The sequence below is a fragment of the Rattus rattus genome, chromosome X, assembly GCF_011064425.1.
Source record: "Rattus rattus isolate New Zealand chromosome X, Rrattus_CSIRO_v1, whole genome shotgun sequence".
NCBI lineage: Eukaryota > Metazoa > Chordata > Mammalia > Rodentia > Muridae > Rattus > Rattus rattus.
The window spans coordinates 113,292,800-113,314,516 of NC_046172.1; the positions used below are offsets into that span (position 1 = coordinate 113,292,800).

General features: G+C 41.3%; 1 protein-coding gene and 1 pseudogene across 1 annotated transcript in view; one reads left to right on the forward strand and one right to left on the reverse strand.

Moving 5' to 3' along the window:
- The window catches only part of LOC116888154 (MICOS complex subunit Mic26-like), a 37,176-nt gene extending 15,459 nt beyond the window's left edge, over positions 1-21,717 (forward strand). The window contains exons 2-5 of the mRNA XM_032889481.1: positions 5,570-5,677; positions 7,865-7,984; positions 16,504-16,558; positions 21,578-21,717. Of these exons, the coding sequence (XP_032745372.1) occupies positions 5,570-5,677; positions 7,865-7,984; positions 16,504-16,558; positions 21,578-21,717 (423 nt within the window). The remainder of the gene's footprint in view (positions 1-5,569; positions 5,678-7,864; positions 7,985-16,503; positions 16,559-21,577) is intronic.
- On the reverse strand, positions 2,085-2,646 carry LOC116888712 (annotated as a pseudogene).

Genomic DNA, 21,717 nt, shown 5'->3' on the forward strand with positions numbered 1-21,717 from the left:
GTTGTAGTCTAGGCTTCTCCAATATTCATCTAGAAAATAAGACAGACGTGAACAAACTCTCACTGTGACTACAGGTGTGAACAAACTCTCACTGTGAATACAGGTGTGAACAAACTCTCACTATGAATACAGGTATGAACAAACTCACTGTGACTACAGGTGTGAGTAAACTCTAACTGTGACTACAGGCGTGAACACACTCTCACTGTGACTGCAGGTGTGAACAAACTCTCTCACTGTGACTACACTTACTTTTCAGCTCATACAATTTAACCAGAGACAAGGGGTAACTTTGTGAAATCCATACATACATCTGCTTTTATGCTAAGGTAACGTCTCTAAAAGTTGATTGGTCTTTAAAACCTGATATAAACTACACAGTAAAACTTGGTGTTCTATGAATGTGTAAGCACACACAGTCACTGTAATACTAAGACACACACACACACACACACACACACACACACACACACACACACACACACACACCATATCTCCCCTAGTAAAACTATAGCGAGTTTCCTTTCCTAATGATTTTAAAAACCAAGCATGTATAACAATAGTTCAGCATGTCAAAGATTGGATATATATTATTAAAAAGACACAGAGATTAGGAAACACATTTGAATACTTGAAAAGACACTATAAAAAACAAAAAACAACCTACCAAAAAACAAACCCCCCACAAGAACCAAGCACTGCTCCTCCAGATTCAAAGCGTGTTTAATGTTGACGCCACTGGGGCTGGAGAGATGACTCAGCGGTTAAGAGCACTGACTGCTCTTCCAGAGGTCTTGAGTTCAATTCCCAGCAACCACATGGTGGCTCACAACCATCTGTAATGGGATCTGGTACCCTCTTCTGGTGTGTCTGAGGACAGCTACAGTGTACTCACATACATAAAGTAAATAAATAAATCTTTAAAAAAATGTTGACTCCACTGAAAGACCTCTTACCAAACAACAACAAAACATCACAATAGCAAATATTAGGAATTTATTAAAACCACTGTCTCCAACAGTACAAAAATTAAATATTAAGGCATCTTATACTCTCATCCTGACCTATGCAGCAAAGAGAAATGTCTTAAATAAGAGCTAGCACTTATTCAAATGCTTCCTAAAGTATTTGGCAAATTTGTTGTTTTTGCTTTGTTTGGTGTGGTGTACGGTCGTGCATGCAAGTGTACCTGGTATTTGTATTTGTGTGCAGATGCACATGTGCTTGCCCTTGAGGCCAGAGATTTATGTTATATACCTTCCTCTATTGTTCTCTACCAGAACCAGGAGCTAGACTGTCAGGTCAGCAAGCACCAGGGTTCTTCCTGTCTTGGCCTCCCCAGCTCGGGTTTCTAGGTGCAGGCCCGGTTTTTTATGTGGGTGGTTGGGGATCTGAACTCAGGTCCTCAGGCTTGCACAGCAAGCCCTTGACTAACTGAACCACTTCCCCAGCCCCTTAATTTTCTTCTGATATTCTTTTATTATTCACATGATTGAAAGCTTTCATGATCACACACCTGCATCCAATCTAAAAAGGATACATAATTATCAATTTATTTAGGAAAAGCAATTCTCTATTGAAAATGAAGAGGAACTACAGAGTCACATAAAAACAACACCCCGTACTCAGATTTCTCTGAATGAAACTTATACTTTTGCTACCTAAGCAAAAGCGAGCTGCTTTAGTATGGGTCCGCCTCGGATGCCAGAGAGACTTGAACTGGGCTCTGCTGAACTGAGAGTTCAAATATGGTTTTGTTGGCCTTTAAAAATGATCACATCACTTGGGTCAGATGGTTAAGTGACAGCTGACTTCACTCTGTGGAGCCATCCACTGGCGATGATGCTCGACAGCTTCAGAAAGTACTCTGAACAAGTTACACTTTGACCTTTTAATTAAGGCGAGTTTGTGAAGATAAATTTAGTACAACCAAACCCCTTCATGAACCTTCCGCTTATATTTTTTCAAGACACACACAAAAGAACATGTCCTGTAAAAAGCCACTCAGTACCAGAGAAAAAGTAAGGAGAGATGCTGAACCGGGCTGCTTTAAGAGGCTGCTCTTGCTTTGCTGCAGGGGCTTGCTACTCGTCATCTTTAGAGCCAGATTTGCTTAAGTGCTTCACGACGTCAACCCAGTTCCAGCCTTGGAGAGTTCCCCTTTGTGATCTGTTTTATCTGCCGGCTTGCACTTCTGAACTTTGGAAAGTTGTTCTTTCCTGTCTTTTTTCTTACTTGATGGGCCTGTGCTGGGAGTTTCAACCGAGATGATATTGGCTATAGGCGTTGTGGAACTTCCGGGATGATGGTTCTCCATGAACTCCTCTTTATTGTCCTTAGCATACTCGAACAACGTGTAGGTCATGGCGTGCCGAGATTTACTTCTCTTGCTTCCTGCAGCTTGGCTAAGATACTCTGCTTCACAGCCAAGTAGATGGTGTTAAAAAAGGCATTCATAGAGATGACCGGAGGCATTTGAGGGTGTGTCTCTGTCCAGGAGATCTCTATTAGAAAGGCTTTGGGATCACTGTCTTCACCTATCCTATATTGAAATGAAACTGGACTTAATTCCCGGAAACTTTAATCTCCTTCATAAATAGATCATAAAGCTTCTAGTTCCGTCTCCTGGTCCTCGTTGGCACCCATTGCGCCGGGCGCTTGGGGTTCGCTACCGCGAAGAACGGGCAGCAGGGTACGACCTCGCACACTCCCGATCCTCGGCAGCGCCAAGCCACCAGCAATCGGTTTTGGGCCGGGAATCAAGGATCGCGTTAAGTGTGATCGGGAACCAGGATCACGTTAAGGGACATCTAGACCTCTGACCAACTACTGATCTTTACTGTTTCTATTTCCATTTTTAGATCCTGGATGGTTTTGTTCAATTCCTTCACGTGTTTGGTTGTGTTTTCCTGTAATTCTTCCAGGGATTTTTGTGTTTCCACTTAAAGGGAAACTTGTTTGCCTGTGTTGTCCTGTATTTCTTTAAGGGAGTTATTTATGTACTTTTTAAAGTCCTCTATTATCATCATAAAATGTGATTTTCAATCCAAATCTTGCTTTTGCAGTGTGTTTGGATATCCAGTATTTGCATTGTTGGGAGAACTGGGCTCTCTGATGATGCCAAGTAGTCTTGGTTTCTGTTGCGTAGGTTCCTGCACTTGCTTCTCACCACCAGGTTGTCTCTGGTGTTAGCTGGTCTTGCTGTCTCTGACAGTGGCTTTACCCTCCTGTAAGGCTGTGTGTTAGCACTCCTGGAGACTGGCTTTCTCCCAATAGGATCTGGGTACAGAGGGCTGTGTCCCAGGGTCAACTGGGGAGCAGGCAGAAACCGGAAGGATCCTGTACTAGACTGCTCCTGGGTACCTGTGTCCAGAGGGCTCCAGGTGGGTTCCTCTTAAACCAGGAATGTGAGCAGAAGTGGGAATCTCACTTGTGCTCTCAGGATTGTCCACCCTTGTGAGAATCCAGCTTTTTCCCCACAGTATCTGGGTATAGAGAGGTGTGGCACCGGGTCAGCTTGGGTGCAGGCGCAGACCTTAAGCATCCTGTCCCATATTGCTCCTGGGTTCCTCTGTCCTGAGGGCTCAAGGCGGGTCCCTCGGAGCAGAAGTAGTGGTCTTACCTCTGCTCTCATGTGTGTCAGCAATCCTGGAGACCGGCTCCCCAGAATCTCTTTAAGCCAGCAACCATACCTGCTTTACTGTGTCTGACACCGTGTAAGAAATATCTGATTTTGAAGTCAAGTTCTAGTTGGCCTTTTCTAATTGTTATCATGTGTAATCCTACTTACCATGCTATATTTGTTTTGTAATGGTAAGTCCTTGTCGAGCTTTAGAAAAGAGACAATGAAACAATGCATTTAAGATAATGGCAGCCATCAGGTACAGTGGCCCATACCTATAATTTCAGTTACTTGGTTCATTATGGGAAGAGGACCTGGAGTCCAAGGCCATTGCCTTTTTTGATTCTTTTAAAATAATGACATCCTACCCCTTTACAGCATTTAAGTAGGTCCTTATCTAATCAAATACTGCTCCAGTTGTTTAGTTTCTCCTGCCTATTAAGTCCCTGGTGGGCTCTATGAAATGGAAGCTGAAAGAGAGTCTACACCAGAGAATGTGCCATATTAGAGTGAAATTGTGCTGGAGAATAGACTCATACAGAGAGAGATGTTTAGCCACATGGACCAGGAACACAGTGACAATCTCCTGAGGTCTGCAAAGCTGAGAATGGCAACTCAGCTTTTGTCTGAGCCAATTTTTCGTATTCCGCCTAAGTTCAGGTCTTAATTAACTATATTTAAAATCTCTGATGAGCCAATATATTGGAATTCTTATTCTGAGAGTTCCAAGCAGCTGAATTCTTGGAGTAAGGATTTGCGTTACCAAGTAGCTTAGTGTTTTGTATTATAGTTACTGCGAATCTTTGTACTCTAATTCCTATGATTCTAAAATGTGGCTACCTCGATAAAACAGCATCTTTCACTGTTCTCTCTTCTATTCCAGCTGTCTCATTATAACAGCCAATTGCATGTGAGGTAGCCAAACATTTCTTTGGTGAGAGCACAGCTATAGCAGAAATAGAGCAAGACACACTTCATTCTGAGAGGGATTTTAACCTTCAAGGGAGAGCTTGATAGGCACAGATACATAGATTAAAAAGTAAAGTAAAAGCTCGAATCCTCTCTGCTTTGAAAAAGGTAGTCCTACAGAAAAAGATAAAATGATCATAGGAATCAGTGAATGTAAACCCAGGTAGCTAGAAAACAGCATGAGAGAAAAACAGAAACTTCATGTTTTGTGGCCAGAATCATTGAGGTTAGAGAAAATGGTTGTAGCAGGTTATAGTAGATCTTTGGTTTATAGAAAAGTCCTAGCAAGGGTGGGGAACCTCAAGTAAAAATAGAAAGAATCTAATCAGGGTTGTAGTTTAGATAGATCATTGTTTCTCATGTGGCATATTGAATCTATAGAGGGCTAGGCAACCAATTAGGATGCTGTCAGAAACCATCTGGGAAAGACATGAGGGCTCAAGGAAGGACCATACAGGAGGGTATAAAGAAGAGTAAGGAGAGGTGAGATCATTTAATAGGCACAATTACCAGAGCTTAGTGACCAAAAGGATTGAGGGCAGTGTTTAAGATGACCTTGAGGTTTCTTTTTGTTTTGTTTTTTTTTTTTTTTTTTTTTTTGAGGCAGGGTTTTACTAGTAGCAGCCTGGTTGTCCTGGAACTCATTCTGTAGACCAGGCTGGCCGCATACTCACAGTTTTCAGAGAGATATATATCATATATAAATTTGTATCAATTTTTTTAGCCATATCTTTTAATTTTTCAGTTGGAGGCTTTGTAACTTTTATCTTTGGGAAATTAAGATAAGTCTTGAAATTTGAACTCTTCCCCAATACATGATTATATTTTGATATCCCCAGAACTTCAAAAATGCATTTACTTGGAAGTAAGGGCAATAAGCTTTTCTGCCTGTGAGTGGCTAGGTTCTGGGCCTGCTTACATTGTATGTATCTGATTTGTCCCATGGAGAAAAGATTGACAACTGCCTTTGCATTTTAGGTAATTCAGAGATCTGTGGGGCCAGCCAGCCTGAGCCTGCTCACCTTCAGAGTCTATGCAGCACCCAAAAAGGACTCGCCTCACAAAAGTTACATGAAGATCGATGAGGTAATGTGCTGATACTAAATGATATAAACATCTGACTTAGAGTTTTTATAAATTATGTATCAAGATGATAAGAGACTTGTAGTTTTATTTTTTTTTACTCTTTGAGAAACTAGTAGTAATGTATTCCCTTAGCACACTTAAAAAAATCCTTAAAAAGAAGACCTTTACATTTTCTGATAGCTTGTTTTCTCTGTGGGAAATTGCCAGACTCTGATTTTTCTATAGATGATGGTAAAATGTAGCTAAGGACATAAGGACATTAAGGAATAGCTCATAGACCTAGTTTTTAGTGGAGAGCTTACTGTGTCCCAGTGGATTATAAGCACGAGTCACTTTTCCTAGTAGGTACTTATTTTCTAATCATGGTCCCCCAACTCCTCCCAGATCCTTTCTATCTCCCCAATTCCACACTTCTGTCCCCCTCTCTCCCCTCTCCCTCTCCCCCCTCTTTTTCTCAAACAAATAGGCAAAGAAAACACCCAAGCCATAACAACAAGAAAAACCATGAGAAGCTCACATACTCTCTCTCTACATAAACAGAATCTGAAAGCAATATACAGACAGAAGACTAGTAAGACAAAGCAATATGAGAACATCTACAGAAATCCCATTGAGTATGTTTTGTATTGAACATCTACTGCTGGGCATGAGGCCTGCTCCTAATTGTCTTTTTTTTTTTCTTTTGGAGCTAAGAACCGACCCCAGGGTCTTGAGCTTGCTAGGCAAGCTCTCTACCACTGAGCTAAATCCCCAACCCCTTCCTAATTGTCTTTAATATACCCAGTGAGACTTCATTGGTGAGAACTATTTCTCCTTTGCAAGAGGTTGTCATTTGGGGATAGCATCTTGGTTAGGGATGGGAGCCTGTGTCTACTTGCTTCTCTGAGCACTAAGGCCCTGACTAGGTTAAACCCTTGCAGGCCCTGTGTATGCTGAGGTCATATGTGCTTCAGTCCTGCTGTTTCTGGAGGACACTATTTTCTTGGAGTCCTCCATTCCCTCTGGTTCTTACAGCCCTCTTCCTCTGTATAGCTCCCTTAGCCCTGAGGGGAGGGGATTGGTGAAGACATCCCATTTAGGGCTGAGTGCTCCAAACTCTCTGCACATGGCCCAGTTGTGCGTCTCTGGGCAACTCACTTTTCAGAGTGGCCTTCCTGATTCTGGATTGTGTATTCAAAATACTCACAGTTTTTTCTTTCAAAGAATTTAAAGGTTCTTTCTGGTTCTTGGTAAGATTAGAGATACTTAAGTAAATATTTAGTACATACTTGATCAATGAAATCAATAAGATAGCTTCTCTGTGTTGTTTATATTTTTTATTGTCTGTATTTCCCAGTAATTATTTGGAATTTTTATTTTATTTGGTCTGTTACCTTGGAATGAAGGGATGTACTGATGCCCCTAGTGGCTAGGCAAGATTACTTGAATAGTGTTTATGTAAAGCTATTTAGCTTCTCTCTCCTCTCCTCTCAGGTCTTAAAACAGTAGTACTGGTAAGGGGGAAGAGGTTGCTAGGAGTCACTGCTGAGAAGGCTCTTTTCTAGGTGGGCAATGAATTTGCTCACCTGCTTTGATCAGTAGCAGTCTGATGTTTGCCATGCAACCAGTTACTCTTCCATTCTCTTAGCTTTTATTTTTCTTAAAAGCTACAATACAACAACAAAAACCAAACAAACCCCCCTGGGCTGGTAACATGGCTCAGTAGATAAAGGCACTGGCTGCCAAGCTGATGACTTAGTTTGGTCCCTTAGTTTGATATGGTAGGAGAAAACTGACTCTTGCTCCACGACACATACCCTCATCGAAAATACAAGCCCCACCAACTCCTCTTTTCACTCATTAGAATAGTAGAATTTTTTTCCACTTTAAGTTTGAGGTAAGATATCGCTTCTGTAAAGTGATAAAGGGTTTGCTTTGCATACCCGAGGCCCTGGGTATAATACCGCACGCTACCAAACAAAACAGCAGAGTAGATAGGGAGAAGCAGAGCACCTTGCAGTCCTGCCCTCTTGGCCTTGTCTTTATTGAGGAAGTAAGGTACAAAGATCATTTGAAGTAAGTTAGAGGGTGCATGCAACCCTTAGGGTAATAATTTATAAATTGTTATAGAGGTATTAACCTACAGAATTGATCATATGTTACATGATCTCATGGTACATGCTTTTCTTTCTGTTTTAATATGTGTAGCTCTCACTCTACTCAGTTCCTGAGGGTCAATCTAAATATGTGGAGGAGCCAAGGACTCAACTTGAAGAAAACATCTCAGAACTCCGACATCGTTGTGAGCCATATACAAATTTGTGTCAGGTACATCTACTTAAGAGTTAATGAAAAGTCTATATTGCCTGTATGTTTTAATTTTTTGCTGTTTGTTTCTTTCCTTCCTCCCTTTTCCCTCCGTTCTTTCCTTCCTCCCTTCTTCCCTTCCCTTTTAGGAGCTCACTTTGTAGTGTTGGTATGGAATTCACTATATAGCCCAGAACTGTCCTCAGACTGATTGACAATCTTCCTGCATCACTAACTAGCATAGGTGCTAGAATTACAGATGTAAGCCATCATGCCCAGCCCTGACTTCATGTTTTTAGAAAAAGGTGTAATAATGATCCAAAGATAAGAGTGCTTAACTTATAAGTGTTCCTTAGTGCTATCCAGAGAGCAAGTACAATCAAGTCTGGCATCCTGGTGGCAGCAAGGGGAAATTCACTCTCATCAGAAGAGTTGTGACACCCTGGCCAGGAGTGGAGGGCTTGTAGGTTGGTATTATAAAACTGTTGTGTATATCAGGGAAAACATGGGACACCAATGGAAGGAAATGAATAAAAACACTAATATGTGTATCAAAATTGTGATGTTATTTCTTGGGCGTTAACTCAGTTGTTCTGTGAGGACCTGAGTTTAGTCCTTAGCACCCATAAAAGGTAGGCATCGTGGCATATACTTGCAGCCTTAGGGTAACAGAGATTGGTAGATTTTGGAGCTCACTGGCCTAGCTTAGCCTAATAGTAAGACCCAGGTCCTAACAAACAAGATGGTTCCTGAGAAATGACACACAAGGGTGAATATCTGCACCCAAACTTGCACTCACACACAGGCCACACAAGCCTGTACATATACATACCTGTACATGCTTATCATGTACACACATGCAGAAAATGAGTTTTTTCTTTCCCGGTAGAAACTCTACAAATCACTACAGTCTGAGCTTCCCTAATCTGAGATTATTTTGGATTTGAACTTTCCTACTAGTGACATCCAAGCTATAAATCCAAAAAGCTCAAAAAGCAAAAAAACCCCTCTGAACCTAACAAACATGTGTTCCTATCCATTTCAGATCGTGGATGCTCACACAGGTGAGACTACCCAAGTGTGGTGGCATACTTTTAACCCTAACACTGCAAGCAGGGACAGGCCGATTTCTGCAAGCTCTGAAACTGCTCTACATAGTTTCAGGACAGCTAGACTATATAGAGAGGACCTGTCTCCAAAACAAAGCAAGCAAAACCAACCAAAGAAGCCCCCCAGGCATGACTGCAGAGGATTTGGGAACTCTAATAGGAAGGTAGATACCATAGCAGGGTACAATTACATGTTTCAGTACTGAACTTTTCACTTAGTGACCAAACTACTACAGGTATAGATTGACTTCTGTCCTTGTGCATGTTTTAGGTTCCAGGCATTTGTTGTTATGTAACTGAAAGTATTCTGAATTTAAACATCTGAAACCAAAGTTAGCAGTCTGTGGAATGCTTTCGTAGGCTTTGCTACATATTTGCTGTACTTGCTCATGATTTCAAAAATGAAGGAAAAATAAAGAAAATAATATGTAGATGTGGATAAGTTGGTCCAGGTTTATTTTAGTTGAGATCTGCAAATTCAATGTTCACCCAAGACTTTTTGTGAAGATTTAAATTTCATCAGTTATGCCATTGTTGAACTTTTCTCTGCAGGGAAGAAAAAGCATACAAGCTCTATCAATGACACAAACACTTTCTACACACGCCTTACCACTGAGCTGCACCCCAGCCCGTTTGTTCTGTAAGAAAAGTATTTTCGTCAGCTGGTTGTGGTGGCATATTCCTGTGACCCCAGCGCTAAAGATCTTGAAGCACAAGGGTTCCTGCACAGTTGAAGCCTGCCTGGATTACATGCTGTCTGAGAAAGAAAAAGGGATCTGAACTCTAGGCTTCACGACTCTACCACGAGCATCCTTTTTTTTCTTTAATTTATTCTTCTCTCATATATTACATTCTGACTGAGTCCTCATCCCCCCCACCCCCAGCCTATCCATACCTCCTCTGTTTCTCTTCAGAAAAGGCCAGGCCTCCTACCTCCCAGAGATATCAACCAAGCATGGCATAACAAGTTACAATAAGATTAGGCACTTCCCCTCATATCAAGGGTGGATAAGGAGAAAAGGGTCCCAAAGGCAGGAAAAGAGTCAGAGATAACCTCCTCTCCCACTGTTAGGAGTCCCACAAGAACACTAAGCTACGCAGCTGTAACATATATGCAGAGGGCCTAGGCATGCAGTCTCCATGGTTTTTAGCTCAGTCTCTGTGAGTCCAGGATCCCAGTTTAGTTGATTCTGTGGGTTTTCTTGTGGTGTCTTTGATCCTTCTGGTTCCTACAATCCTTTCTTTAGCAGGGCTCACTTAGTTCCATCTAATGTTTGGCTGTGGGTCTCTCCATCTCTTCCCATCAGTTGCTAGAGGAAGCCTCTCAGAAGACAGTTATGCTAGGCTCCAATTTATCTGTATATCAGAATATCATTAGAAATCATTTCACTGACTTTTTTTTAATGCCAGTGTTTGGTTCTATCCTAGGTCTCTGGATTGTCCAACCTTCTGATTCCTGGTTCCCCTCCAGGCAGTGTCAGGAATGGGCTCCTTCTTGTGGCATGGGTCTGAAGCTAGACCAGGCATTGGTTGGCCACTCCCACAATTTCTATCCCACCTTTACTCTAGCACTTCTTATAGGCTAGACAAATCGTAGGTTGAAGGTTTTGTGGCTAGGTTGGTGTTAGGTCAGGCTCCATATCGCCTATTGATAGGATCTAGCTAGGGTCATCCTCATGGTTTCCTGGGAGTTCACTGAACTAGGTTTGTACCTCATCCCAGAAATGCTCCCCCAATTCCACTTACCTCTCCTATCCCTCTCTTCCTATCCCCCTGCTATTCCTGTCCCCAGCCACCTCCAGCCCACTTGTAAAAACTATTCTATTTTCTCTTCCTATGGAGATTCATGTGTTTCCCCTTGAGCCCTCCTTTTACTTAGCCTCTCTGGGTCTGTGGATGATAGTGTGATTATTCTTTACTTACAGCTACTATCCACTTGTAAGTGACTACAAATCATGTTTGTCTTTCTGGGTCTGGGTTACCTCACTCACGAAGATTCTTTTTCTAATTCCATCTGTTTACCTGCAAATTTCATGACATTTTTTTCCAACGGCTGAGTAATACTCCATTGTTTAAATGTACATTTTCTTTATCTGATCTTTGGCTGAGGGACATCCAGGTTGTTTCCAGTTTCTGGCTATTAGGAGTAAAGTTGCAATGAACATAGTTGAGCAAATGTCCTTTGTGGTAGGATGGAGTGTTCTTTGAAGTTATGCTAGAAGTGGTATGAGATAGATCGATTCCCAATTTTCTGAGAAACCACCTTGTTGATTTTCAAAGTGGTTATACAAGTTTTCATTCCCACCAGCAATGGAAGAATGTTCCCTTGCTCTACATCCTCACTGTCATGTGCTGTTGCTTGACTTTTTGATCTTAGCCATTCTGATTGGTCTCAGGGTTGTTTTGACTTGCATTTCCCTCATGACTAAGGTTGTAGAACATTTCTTTAAGTCCTTCTTGGCTATTTGAGATTCCTCAGTTGAGAATTCTCTGTTTAGGTCTGTAACCCATATTTTAATTGGATATTCTGGGTTTTTTTAAGTCTAGTTTCCTGAGTTCTTTATATATTTTGGATATTAGCCCTCTATCAGATGTGGAGTTGGTGAAAATCTTTTCCCATTCTGTAACAGGCTGCTGATTTGTCCTAGTGACAGTGATCTTTTGTCTTCCTAAAGCTTTTGAGTTTCATAAAGTCTAATTTATTAATTATTGATCCTAGTGCCTGCACTATTGGTGTTCTGTTCAGGAAGTTATTTCTTGTACCAATATATTCAAGGCTATTCTTCATGTTCTCTTCTATGAGATTTAGTGTATCCAGTTTTATGTTGAGGTCTTTGATCCACTTGGATTTGAGTTTTATGAAGATAAATAGAGATCTATTCTACATACTGGCATCCAGTTAGATCAGTACCATCTGTTGAAGATGCTTTCTTTTTCCATTGTATAATTTTGGTTTCTTTATAAAAATGAGGTGTCCATGGGTGTGTGGATTTACATGTTGCTCTTCAGTTTGATTGCATTGATCAGTCTGTCTGGTTATGCTAATACCATGTAGTTTTGATTACTATAGGTTGGTAGTAGAGCTTGAAATCAGGGATGGTGATACTCCAGAAGTGTTTTATTGTACAGTTTATTGTATTATTTTAGCTATTCTGGGGGTTTTGTTTTTCCATATAAAGTTGAGTATTGTTCTTTCAAAATCTGTAACGAATTGTGTCAGAATTTTGATGGAGATTGCATTGAATCTGTAGATTGCTTTTGATAAGATAGCCATTTTACTATGTTAATCCTACCAATCTGTGGGAGATCTTTCCACCTTCTCAAACCTTTTCCAGTTCCTTTCTTCAAAGATCTTAAGTTCTTGTCATACAGGACTTTCACTTGCTTGGTTGAGTTACACCAAAATATCTGTATTATTTTTGGCTATTGTGAAGGATGTTGTTTCCCTGATTTCTTTCTCAGCCCATTTATTGTTTGTATATAGGAAGGCTACTGATTTTCTTTTTGAGTTAATTTTTATATCTAGCCACTTTGCTGAAAGTGTTCATCATTGATATTGAGAAATATTAATGAACAAAGATTGTTAGTTCCTTGGTTATTGATGGTGGTTGGAGGGAAGGAGACAGAGAGAGAGAAAGAGAGAGAGAGAGAGAGAGAGAGAGAGAGAGAGAGAGAGAGAGAGAGAGAGAGATTGAGATTGAGATTGATTCTCATTTTGGTTTTGCTGGTGTGAAATTTCCTGTGTTTTTATGGGTGTAGTTAACTTCCTTGGGTGGAGTTTTTCTTTTAGTACCTTCTTGTAGGACAAGATGTGTGGATAGATATTGTTTGAATTTGACTTTGTCATGGGATTTTTTTTTTATTGTTATTCCTTTCCCTGGTTTCAGGCAAACATCCCCCCCCCTCCCTTCCTTATGGGTGTTCCCCTCCCCACCCCTCCCCCATTGCCGCCCTCCCCCCCAACAGTCTAGTTCACTGGGGGTTCAGTCTTAGTGGACCAGGGCTTCCCCTTCCACTGGTGCTCTTACTAGGATATTCATTGCTACCTATGAGGTCAGGTCAGGGTCAGTCCATGTATAGTCTTTAGGTAGTGGCTTAGTCCCTGGAAGCTCTGGTTTGGCATGTCATGGATATTTTGTTTTCTCCATCTATGGTGACAAAATTTGCTGCATATATTTTTCTGGGCTGGCATCTGTGATCTCTTAGAGTCTGCAGCACATCTGTTCAGGCCCTTCTGGCTTTTAAAGTTTCCATTAAGAAGTTGGGTATAATTCTATTAAGTCTGCTTTTATGTATTATTTGGCCTTTCCCCCTTGTAGCTTTTAATATTCTTTTTTGTTCTATACATTTTATATTTTAATTATTATGTAGCAGTGGGGTGGCAACTTTCTTTTTTGGTCCAGTTTATTTGGTGTTCTGTAAGCTTCTTTTACCTTTAGGTTAGGAAAATCTTCTTTGATTTTGTTGAAAATATTTTCTAGGTCTCTGAGCTGGGAGTCTTTCTTTGTCTATTCCTATCGTTCTTAGGTTTGGTCTTTTCACAGTGTCCCAGACTTCTTAGATATTTTGTGTGAGGAACTTTTTAGATCCAACATTTTCTTTGGCTGAAGTATTGACTTCTTCAATTGCATCTGTACCTGAGATTCTCTCTTCCATCTCTTGTAATCTGTTGGTGATGCTTGCATCTGTAGTTCCTGTTTGCTTACCTAGATTTTTCCATCTCCAGGGTTCCCTCAGTTTGTGTTTTCTTGAACAGTTTTATTCAGTTCCTTCATCTGTTTGTTTCTGCTTTCCTGGACATCTTGAAGGAATTTCTTCATTTCCTCTTAATAGCTCACAAGACTGTTTTAGGTCATTTTCTTGGGCTTCAGTTGTGTTAGAATAGCCAGGGGCTTGCTGCAGGAGGATGGCTGGCCTTTGCTGTTGCCATACTGCCCTGGCTCTTGTGTTCTTACACTGACTTCTAGTCCTCTGGGTTTGGGATAATTATAGGTTTTAGGTACTAGTTCCTGAGTTTTTCTTAGTTGGATAGATTTTTATCCCTTGATTTCTGTTTTCTCTCTGGTCTTCTGACCTGAGTAGCCTGGGGTTCTTATGACCAAAATGTTTTCAGGACTAGCAGGTGTCTTTGCTGGGGTTTTCATGGCTTGTGTGACCTTTAGGGTTTGGGATACCAGCGTTGCCTCTGGAGTTCTGGGAACTGGCATGACCTCTGGGGTTCCGGATACTGGTGTAGCCACTGGGGTTCCAGGTACCAGCTTGACTTCTGGGATTCCTAGTATTGGCTTGGCCTCTGGAAGAACAGGGGTCCTCTGGAGTTGTAGGCTAGGATCTAGAACCAAGAGTGTTGTTCTGGGTTTTGCGAGACAGTGGATGAAAGAAAAGAGAGACTGCAGGATCAGTTTAGGCCTTTTCAGCAGCAGGGGTTCAGCCTCTCAAGGGTTGATACTGTTAGCTTACTAGAAGCTTTTTTTTTTTTAAAGATTTGTTTATTATATATATGTACACTGTAGCTGTCTTCAGACACACCAGAAGAGGGCATCAGATTCTATTACAGATGGTTGTGAGCCACCGTGTAGTCGCTGGGAATTGAAATCAGAACCTCTGGAAGAACACTCTTAACCGCTGAACCATCTCCCTGGCCCCTAGAAGCTGTTTTTATTGTTACACAGAAGGTACTTTTAGCAAGTCATTTTCCACATACCCAAACCTTATCTGATCTAGGGGTTGTCTTGAAAGACTCATCACCTAAGCATTTCTCAGCCACAGGAGACTTCCTGGTTTGCCAGGCTTGTCTTGAGTCTAAGTTATGCAAAGCGCTGAGACTCCTTCAAAAGAACAACCTCATAAAATCTCAGATAACAATCACTCACAAAAGGCTACTTCAAAGCCCTGGTGTCATCGCTTCAGATTCATGCCAGATACAAAGGCTCTGCTAAGATTCTGCAACTTGAGGGGAGGGGGAGCACAAGCATTTTTAACATTTGAACCTTATCTCCAGCCTTCTGTTTTTTTTCTTCTTATAGCTGGAAAAAAGCAGGTGTGGAACACGAAAAAGAAAACAAGTTGATTTTACTGGAGACATATAAGTTCTTTATGTCCACATTCAACATTTGTTATACAAGCCCATTTAGCAGTATGCAGATAACTTGTTCTGATTTGGACCAAGATTTATAAAGCAACTTTTCTAAGTGACGGGTAGTTCTGACACTTTTTGATATTTCTGTATTTCCTTCTGTCTTCACTGTAGAGTTCTTGAGGGTTCTTTTAGCTAAGCCATTTTAAAGTTTTATTTATTTTATGTGTATGAGTGTTTTGCTTGCATGTATGTCTGTGCACTATGTGTGTGAGAGTGTCAGATTCTCTGGGACTGTGCTTATAGATGGTGGTGAGCTACCGTGCAGCTCCTCGGAATAAACTCAGGTTGTCAGCAAGAACAGCCAGTGCTCTCACCGACTGAGCCATTCCTTCAGCCTCACATCCAATCCATTTCATTTGTTTGGAGGTGGGAACTTATATATTCACATATGTTCTTGCCAGGGCTAGGGATGGAGCTCAGTTCCTTACTCATGCTAGGCAGGCACTTTGCCACTGAGGTACATCTCCAGCCCCTCAAAGCCATTGCATTAAGAGAATGTTGATAACTTCATTTACTATAGGATTGGGATGGCTCTTTAAAATTGAGTTATTGACTTACTGGTTTCAGTAAAGGTGCTCATTCCCGCTTCAAAAGAGCATTTTCCAAAGATAGGCTCTAAATCATGGCAAATCATAAATAAAGTAGACTTAATTTGGAAGACCGTTAATAAGTTCATAGGGAAAGGATCATCTCTGATTATCAAGACTATCATTTTCTGTGTCTTTTGGATTTATTTTTTGGTGTGTGTGTGTGTATGTGTGTGTGTGTGTGTGTGTGTGTGTGTGTCTGTGTCTGTGTCTGTGTGTCTGTGTGTGTCTGTGTGGGATATGTGCACCCTGACTTCAGGTGCCTGTGAGGAACAAATGCATTGCATCCTCCTAAAGCTTGACATAGGTGTTGGGAATTGAACTCTTGTCCTCTGCAAGAACAATGCATTCTCTTAACCACTTAGCTATTTCTCCAACCTGTAGATTTTCTTATTATTTCAGTCTTAAAAGTGAGAAGATTAGGTTTTCAAAACCTCATTCTACTTGGAATCTTTGCTTCCTGTGGCAATAGTAAAGCATTCTGATGAACGGGTTACTGTAGTGCAAGGGACCTTAAAAAGAGGAATGAAAACAATGAAACTGAATGCAGATCCCTTTGTTTAAAACTGTTTAATCCTGGAGGTATAGCTTACTGCTAGTGTTTATGCTTAACCTGCTCTAGATCCACCCCTTGCACCAAAAAGTGTTAATGATGATAATTTATTCAGTAAGCCCTACTTATTCTATTTCTTTTTATCTTCATAGGAAATATACTCCCATACTAAACCCAAGGTGGAACACTTTGTCCAGTGGGGAGTAGGTAAGTTGAGTTTAAATTAGGCACAGTCAGTTACTTCACCCTATCGACCATATTGTACTGGCTTTTCATGAATAGGCTCTGGGGATCAGAATCCTTGAGATTATATGGACAAATTTAGAGCTATCTAGATGTTTTCTGGAAGATGATCTATGTTCGAATTAGGTTTCAGAGGAGTGCTATTTCATGAATCTCTTCAACAGTATTAGGATTTTTGGGTTAGCAAGTGCTTGTATCTTGGAATAAAAAAGTTCACGGCTGGGGATATATTCCCAGTAGCAGAATGGAATGCTTCTTTGAATGAGTCTTTGTTGTAACTCTGTGTTTAGGAGAAAAAAGACAAATATCTCCAATAATTCCCAGTAGCAGAATGTTTCCTCACGCATCTGTGAGGTCCAGTGCTAAAACAAACAAACAAACAAAAGCCCCCCCCAAAACAAAAATGACAATGCACTATAACTTGCTTACTCCTTACCAGATTTTCTGAATCACACCCATTCATTAGTTGCCATTAATGAATGTTGCACAGGCTAGGTATGGTGGCACATGCCTTTAATTCTAGCACTCAGGAGGCAGGCGACGATGATGGATCTCTGTTAGTTCAAGGCACTGTTCTACACAGTGAGATTCAGGACAGCTAGTGAGATCTCTCTGTAGTCTCAAAACAACAACAACTTTTTTAAAAAGATGTATAAAAATCTAGATGCAGGGAAGAATTCAGCTGGTATTCCTGGAAAGACACATAAATTGTAGTGTTCCTACATACTTTTCAATTTTATTGTCCTTGGTTGTGTCTCACTTATGGGGCACTTATCCCATGTACTCAGAAACTCAGCTTATAGCCTCTGTTTTGTCTAATTTCAGCCAGGAGCCATTAAAAGAGTGGCGATACGGACTCATACTTAATTTTCTTTAGGACATCTCAGCACATTTAAAGTCTTGCTTTTCCAAGGGTTTGCTTTCATGGTTAAATAATTGTCTCCTAGTTACGTTTCTATTGCTATGAACAGACACCATGGCCAAGGCAACTCTTATGAGGATAGCATTTAATTGGGGCTGCCTTTGTAGGTTCAGGTTCAGTCCACCATGAAGGTGGGAAGTGTGACAGCGTGCAGGCAAGACATGCTGGAGAAGGAGACAGTGTTCTCCATCCATATCCAGAGGCTGCAGGAAGTAAATGTCGCACTGGCTGTAGCTTTCATTTTGCGACTTCAAAGCTTACCCGCTAATGACAGACCTCCTCCAACAAAGCCATATCATTCCGGCAATAGTGCTGTTTCCTATGGGTTGGGGGGGCGTCATTTTATTCACATCTTCATAACATGTAAGTGAGGATTTCCCCTCACTGTTAACCTGCCATTCCCCCCTGATTAATGGCAGTAGGCATTAGTGGAGATATTTGTCTTTTCTCCTCCTGAACACAGTTATTAGGAAGACTCTTAAGAAGAAGCATTCCATTCTCTCAAGACTGTGAGTCTGTTTTCCAGCAGTCACAGCTAAGGCATGTTACCAGCATTGAGGCTTTGGCTTTAGCTATGATCTTAAAAACATGTCTTCTTTCTCATTTTTGTATGATTTGCTCTGTGTGCATGTCTAAAACTTGCCTCAAATGACACAGATAAAAGGATAGAAAGAAAAGGCTGGTTAAAGTCAAACTAAACAAAAGACCAGATGGGAATTAATACTGATATCACACAAACTCTCTAGTAATGTTTAAAATGATTACTATATTTCCCAGAGAATCCAGGAAAAGGAAAATTGGCATGTATCTGGCATTACAGGGGGATAAAACTTGTGCCTCTTGCTTGTTAACATTCAGTTCAGAGTGTATTTTTTTTTTGGTTCTTTTTTTCGGAGCTGGGGACCGAACCCAGGGCCTTGTGCTTCCTAGGCAAGCGCTCTACCACTGAGCTAAATCCCCAACCCCTCAGAGTGTATTTTTAAAGTCACCGTTTTGTCAGGCATTGATGATCAAGGTTGATTAAAACAGTGGTCAAAGCCAGGCATTGCGATGGGTTCCACTCAGGATACTAAGGCAGGAAGATGATAAAAATCGAGGTCAGTCTAGGCCACATAGCAATACCCTATCTTAAAACAGTAACCCCCACATCCACAAGAAAAATGATAGTAGTCACAATCTCTGAGGTATACATCATTTAATATTATCCCAAAATACAGAGAGTTACAAGGTTAAGAGGAAATGGATTGGTTAGGAAGAGGCTGGGGAGATACCAGCAGGGAAAGATTTCTGAAGGCGAGTCTTCAAGGAGCAGTGCTAGCCGTGTTAGCATTGTTAGTTAAAATGTAGGGGTGGGATTCTGGATAACAAACCACATAGCCAGCACAATGCGATCAGTGCTTCGAGACAGGACTCAGGCCTTTCCAGGAAGTATTGTAAACATAGGGAGGGCTAATGAGAAGTTGAGAGACAATGAAGGCTTTCTAAGTCATGATAGCTTCAAGTCATTTATTACTGTATCTGGTATTAATCAACTTCTGGCTGTATTCTTTTTAATATGAATTTTAAGGTTAGCATACAAGTAATGGGTTTCATCATGACAACTTCATACATATGTGCCATTGTACTTGGTGGTGTTCTTAGCAAAGATCTGTTGAATAATTATCTGCTGTTATCACTAAGCAATCAACCATGAGAGAACATATATTCTGTGTGGGGAGACAGAAAGCACATGCATGAATGATGAAATACAGAGTACCTTAGGGTGAGATATTAAGGGTGGTATAGAGCATAACGTCTGATGGTGCCTTAGAGAAAGACGCAGTGTCTGTGCTGCTGAGTTATGATGAACTTTCCTGAGGAGATAGTGCTGGAGTCGGTGCCAATCTGCTGTGTGACTGGTTCCATAGGGAGGAGAGGAAAGGAGATATCATGCAGATCCAAGTCCTGAGACATGCTTAGGCATGGCAAATAAAGTCATATGTTGTATTATTTATTTCCTGATTTGGATCACTGTTGTATTTATTTTTAAATTATTAAATTCTATGACCTGCAAGAGTGGCTATTTATTTCTAGCATCAACTTTGTCCTACTTTGCTTTTTATCGCTGTGATGAAACACCATGACCAAAGCAATTTGGAGAGGTAAGGGTTTATTCCAGCTTATGGTTTATAGCCCATCATGGAGGGAAGTCAGAGTGGGAACTGATGCAGAGGCCATGAAGGAGCGCTCCTGACTGGCTTGTTCCCTATAGCTTGCTCAACTTGATTTCTTCTCTTTTTGTAACACTAATGCAATTTTATTTTATTTTTCCTTTTGTTGAAAATAGATTTTTTTTCACATAATATACCCTGATTACAGTTTTACCTCCCTCCGTTCCTCACAGTTCCTCCCCACCTTCCTTCTCATACAGATCCACCCCCTTTATGCTTGTCATTAGAAAACAAACAGGGTAATGTTAAAATATAAGATAAAACAAAAACTGACACAGTAGAAACTGACAAGACAAACCATCAGAAGGAAAAGAGCCCAAGAGAAGGCACAAGAATCAGAGACCCACTTGTTTGTGCACTCAGGAATCCCATTAAAAACACCGACCCGGAAGCCATAGTATAGATGCAGAGGACCCAGTGCAGACCCGTGCAGGCCCTGTGCTTGCTGCCTCAGACTCTGAGTTGATGTGAACTTAGCTCATGTTGACTTGTAGGGCCTTGTTTTCTTGGAGTCCTCCAACTCTTCTGACTCTTATGTTCTTTCTGCCTCCCTTTGGTGGGGTTCCTGGAGCCCTAAGGTGGAGGGATTTGATAGAGACATCCCATTTAGGGCTTAGTGTTCCTAGGCCTTTCATTCATCTTGCTTTCTTATAGCACCCAGGACCTAGGTGGCTCCACCCAGAGTGGCATGGGCCCTCCCATATCATCAGAATATAATCAAGAAAATGCCCTCAAGACCTGCCTACAAGGGAATGTGATGCAGGCATTTACTCAGTTGAGGTTCTTCTTCCCAGATGACCCTTGCTTATGACAAGTTGACAAAAAACCAGCCAGAACAAATTTATACTACATTTTTCCTTCATTATCTAAGTATATTGTTCTTGAGTTCAAATAATGAGTTCAGATGGCAAAGGACACTTGCTTCTCTGAGTTAAATGTGTTTGGTTCCTGAAAGAATGTGTTAGAAAGAAGCATATTGTCATAGCTGGCCATGGTGGTGTGTATCCTATCACTCAAGGTGAAGCAGGATTGTGAGTTGCAGGCCTGTCTGGGATAGAGCGAGTTTAAATTCAGCCTGGGCCACATAGCAAGGTTGTCTTTAAGACAGTGTGAGCTGGTGCTTTCTGACAGGAGCCTGATATGGATGTCTGCTGAGAGGCTCTGCCAGAGCCCTACTGATACAGATGCAGTTGCTTATAGACAACCACAGGACTGAGCACCATAGGGACACCAATGGAGGAGTTAGGGGAGGGTCTGAAGAAACTGAAGGGGTTTGCAACCCCATAGGAAGAACAACAATATCAACCAACCCAGACCCCCCGAGCTCCCCAGGACTAAACCACCAACCAAAGAGTTACACATGGAGGACCCATGACCAGCTGCATATGTAGCAGAGGGATGGCCTTTTTGGAGCATGGGAGGAGAAGCCTGGTCCTGTGAAGGCTTGATTTCCCCCAGTGTAGGGGACGTTGCCAGGCATTGAGGTGGGAGTGGGAGAGTGGGGCGTCCTCATAAAAGCAAGTGGATGGGACCATATGTGGGAGGTGGGAAAGGGAATAACTTTGAAATGTAAATACATAAAATATCTAATAAAAAGTGTGAGCTAGGTTTGGTGTACATACCTGTAATCCCAGCACATGGGAAATGAGACAGGATGATCATGAGTTCAAGACCACGCCATACTAAATGAAACCAGACTTAAAAGAAAAGAACAAATATGTATTAACAGGATGCAAAGAATGTGTGGTGGGGGAACATTTGGTACTGTATGTTCTAGTTAAGTGTGAGACTTTTGCTTTTGATTTTAAGGAACAATTTATGGAGTTATTTCCCAATCTTATTCCATTGTAGACAACTATAACTATCTTCAAAATGCGCCTCCTGGATTTTACCCAAGACTCGGTGTTATTGGTTTTGCTGGTTTTGTTGGACTCCTTTTTGCTAGAGGTAGGTACAATTTTTTTAGGATTTCCCCCCCACCCACCCAGTAA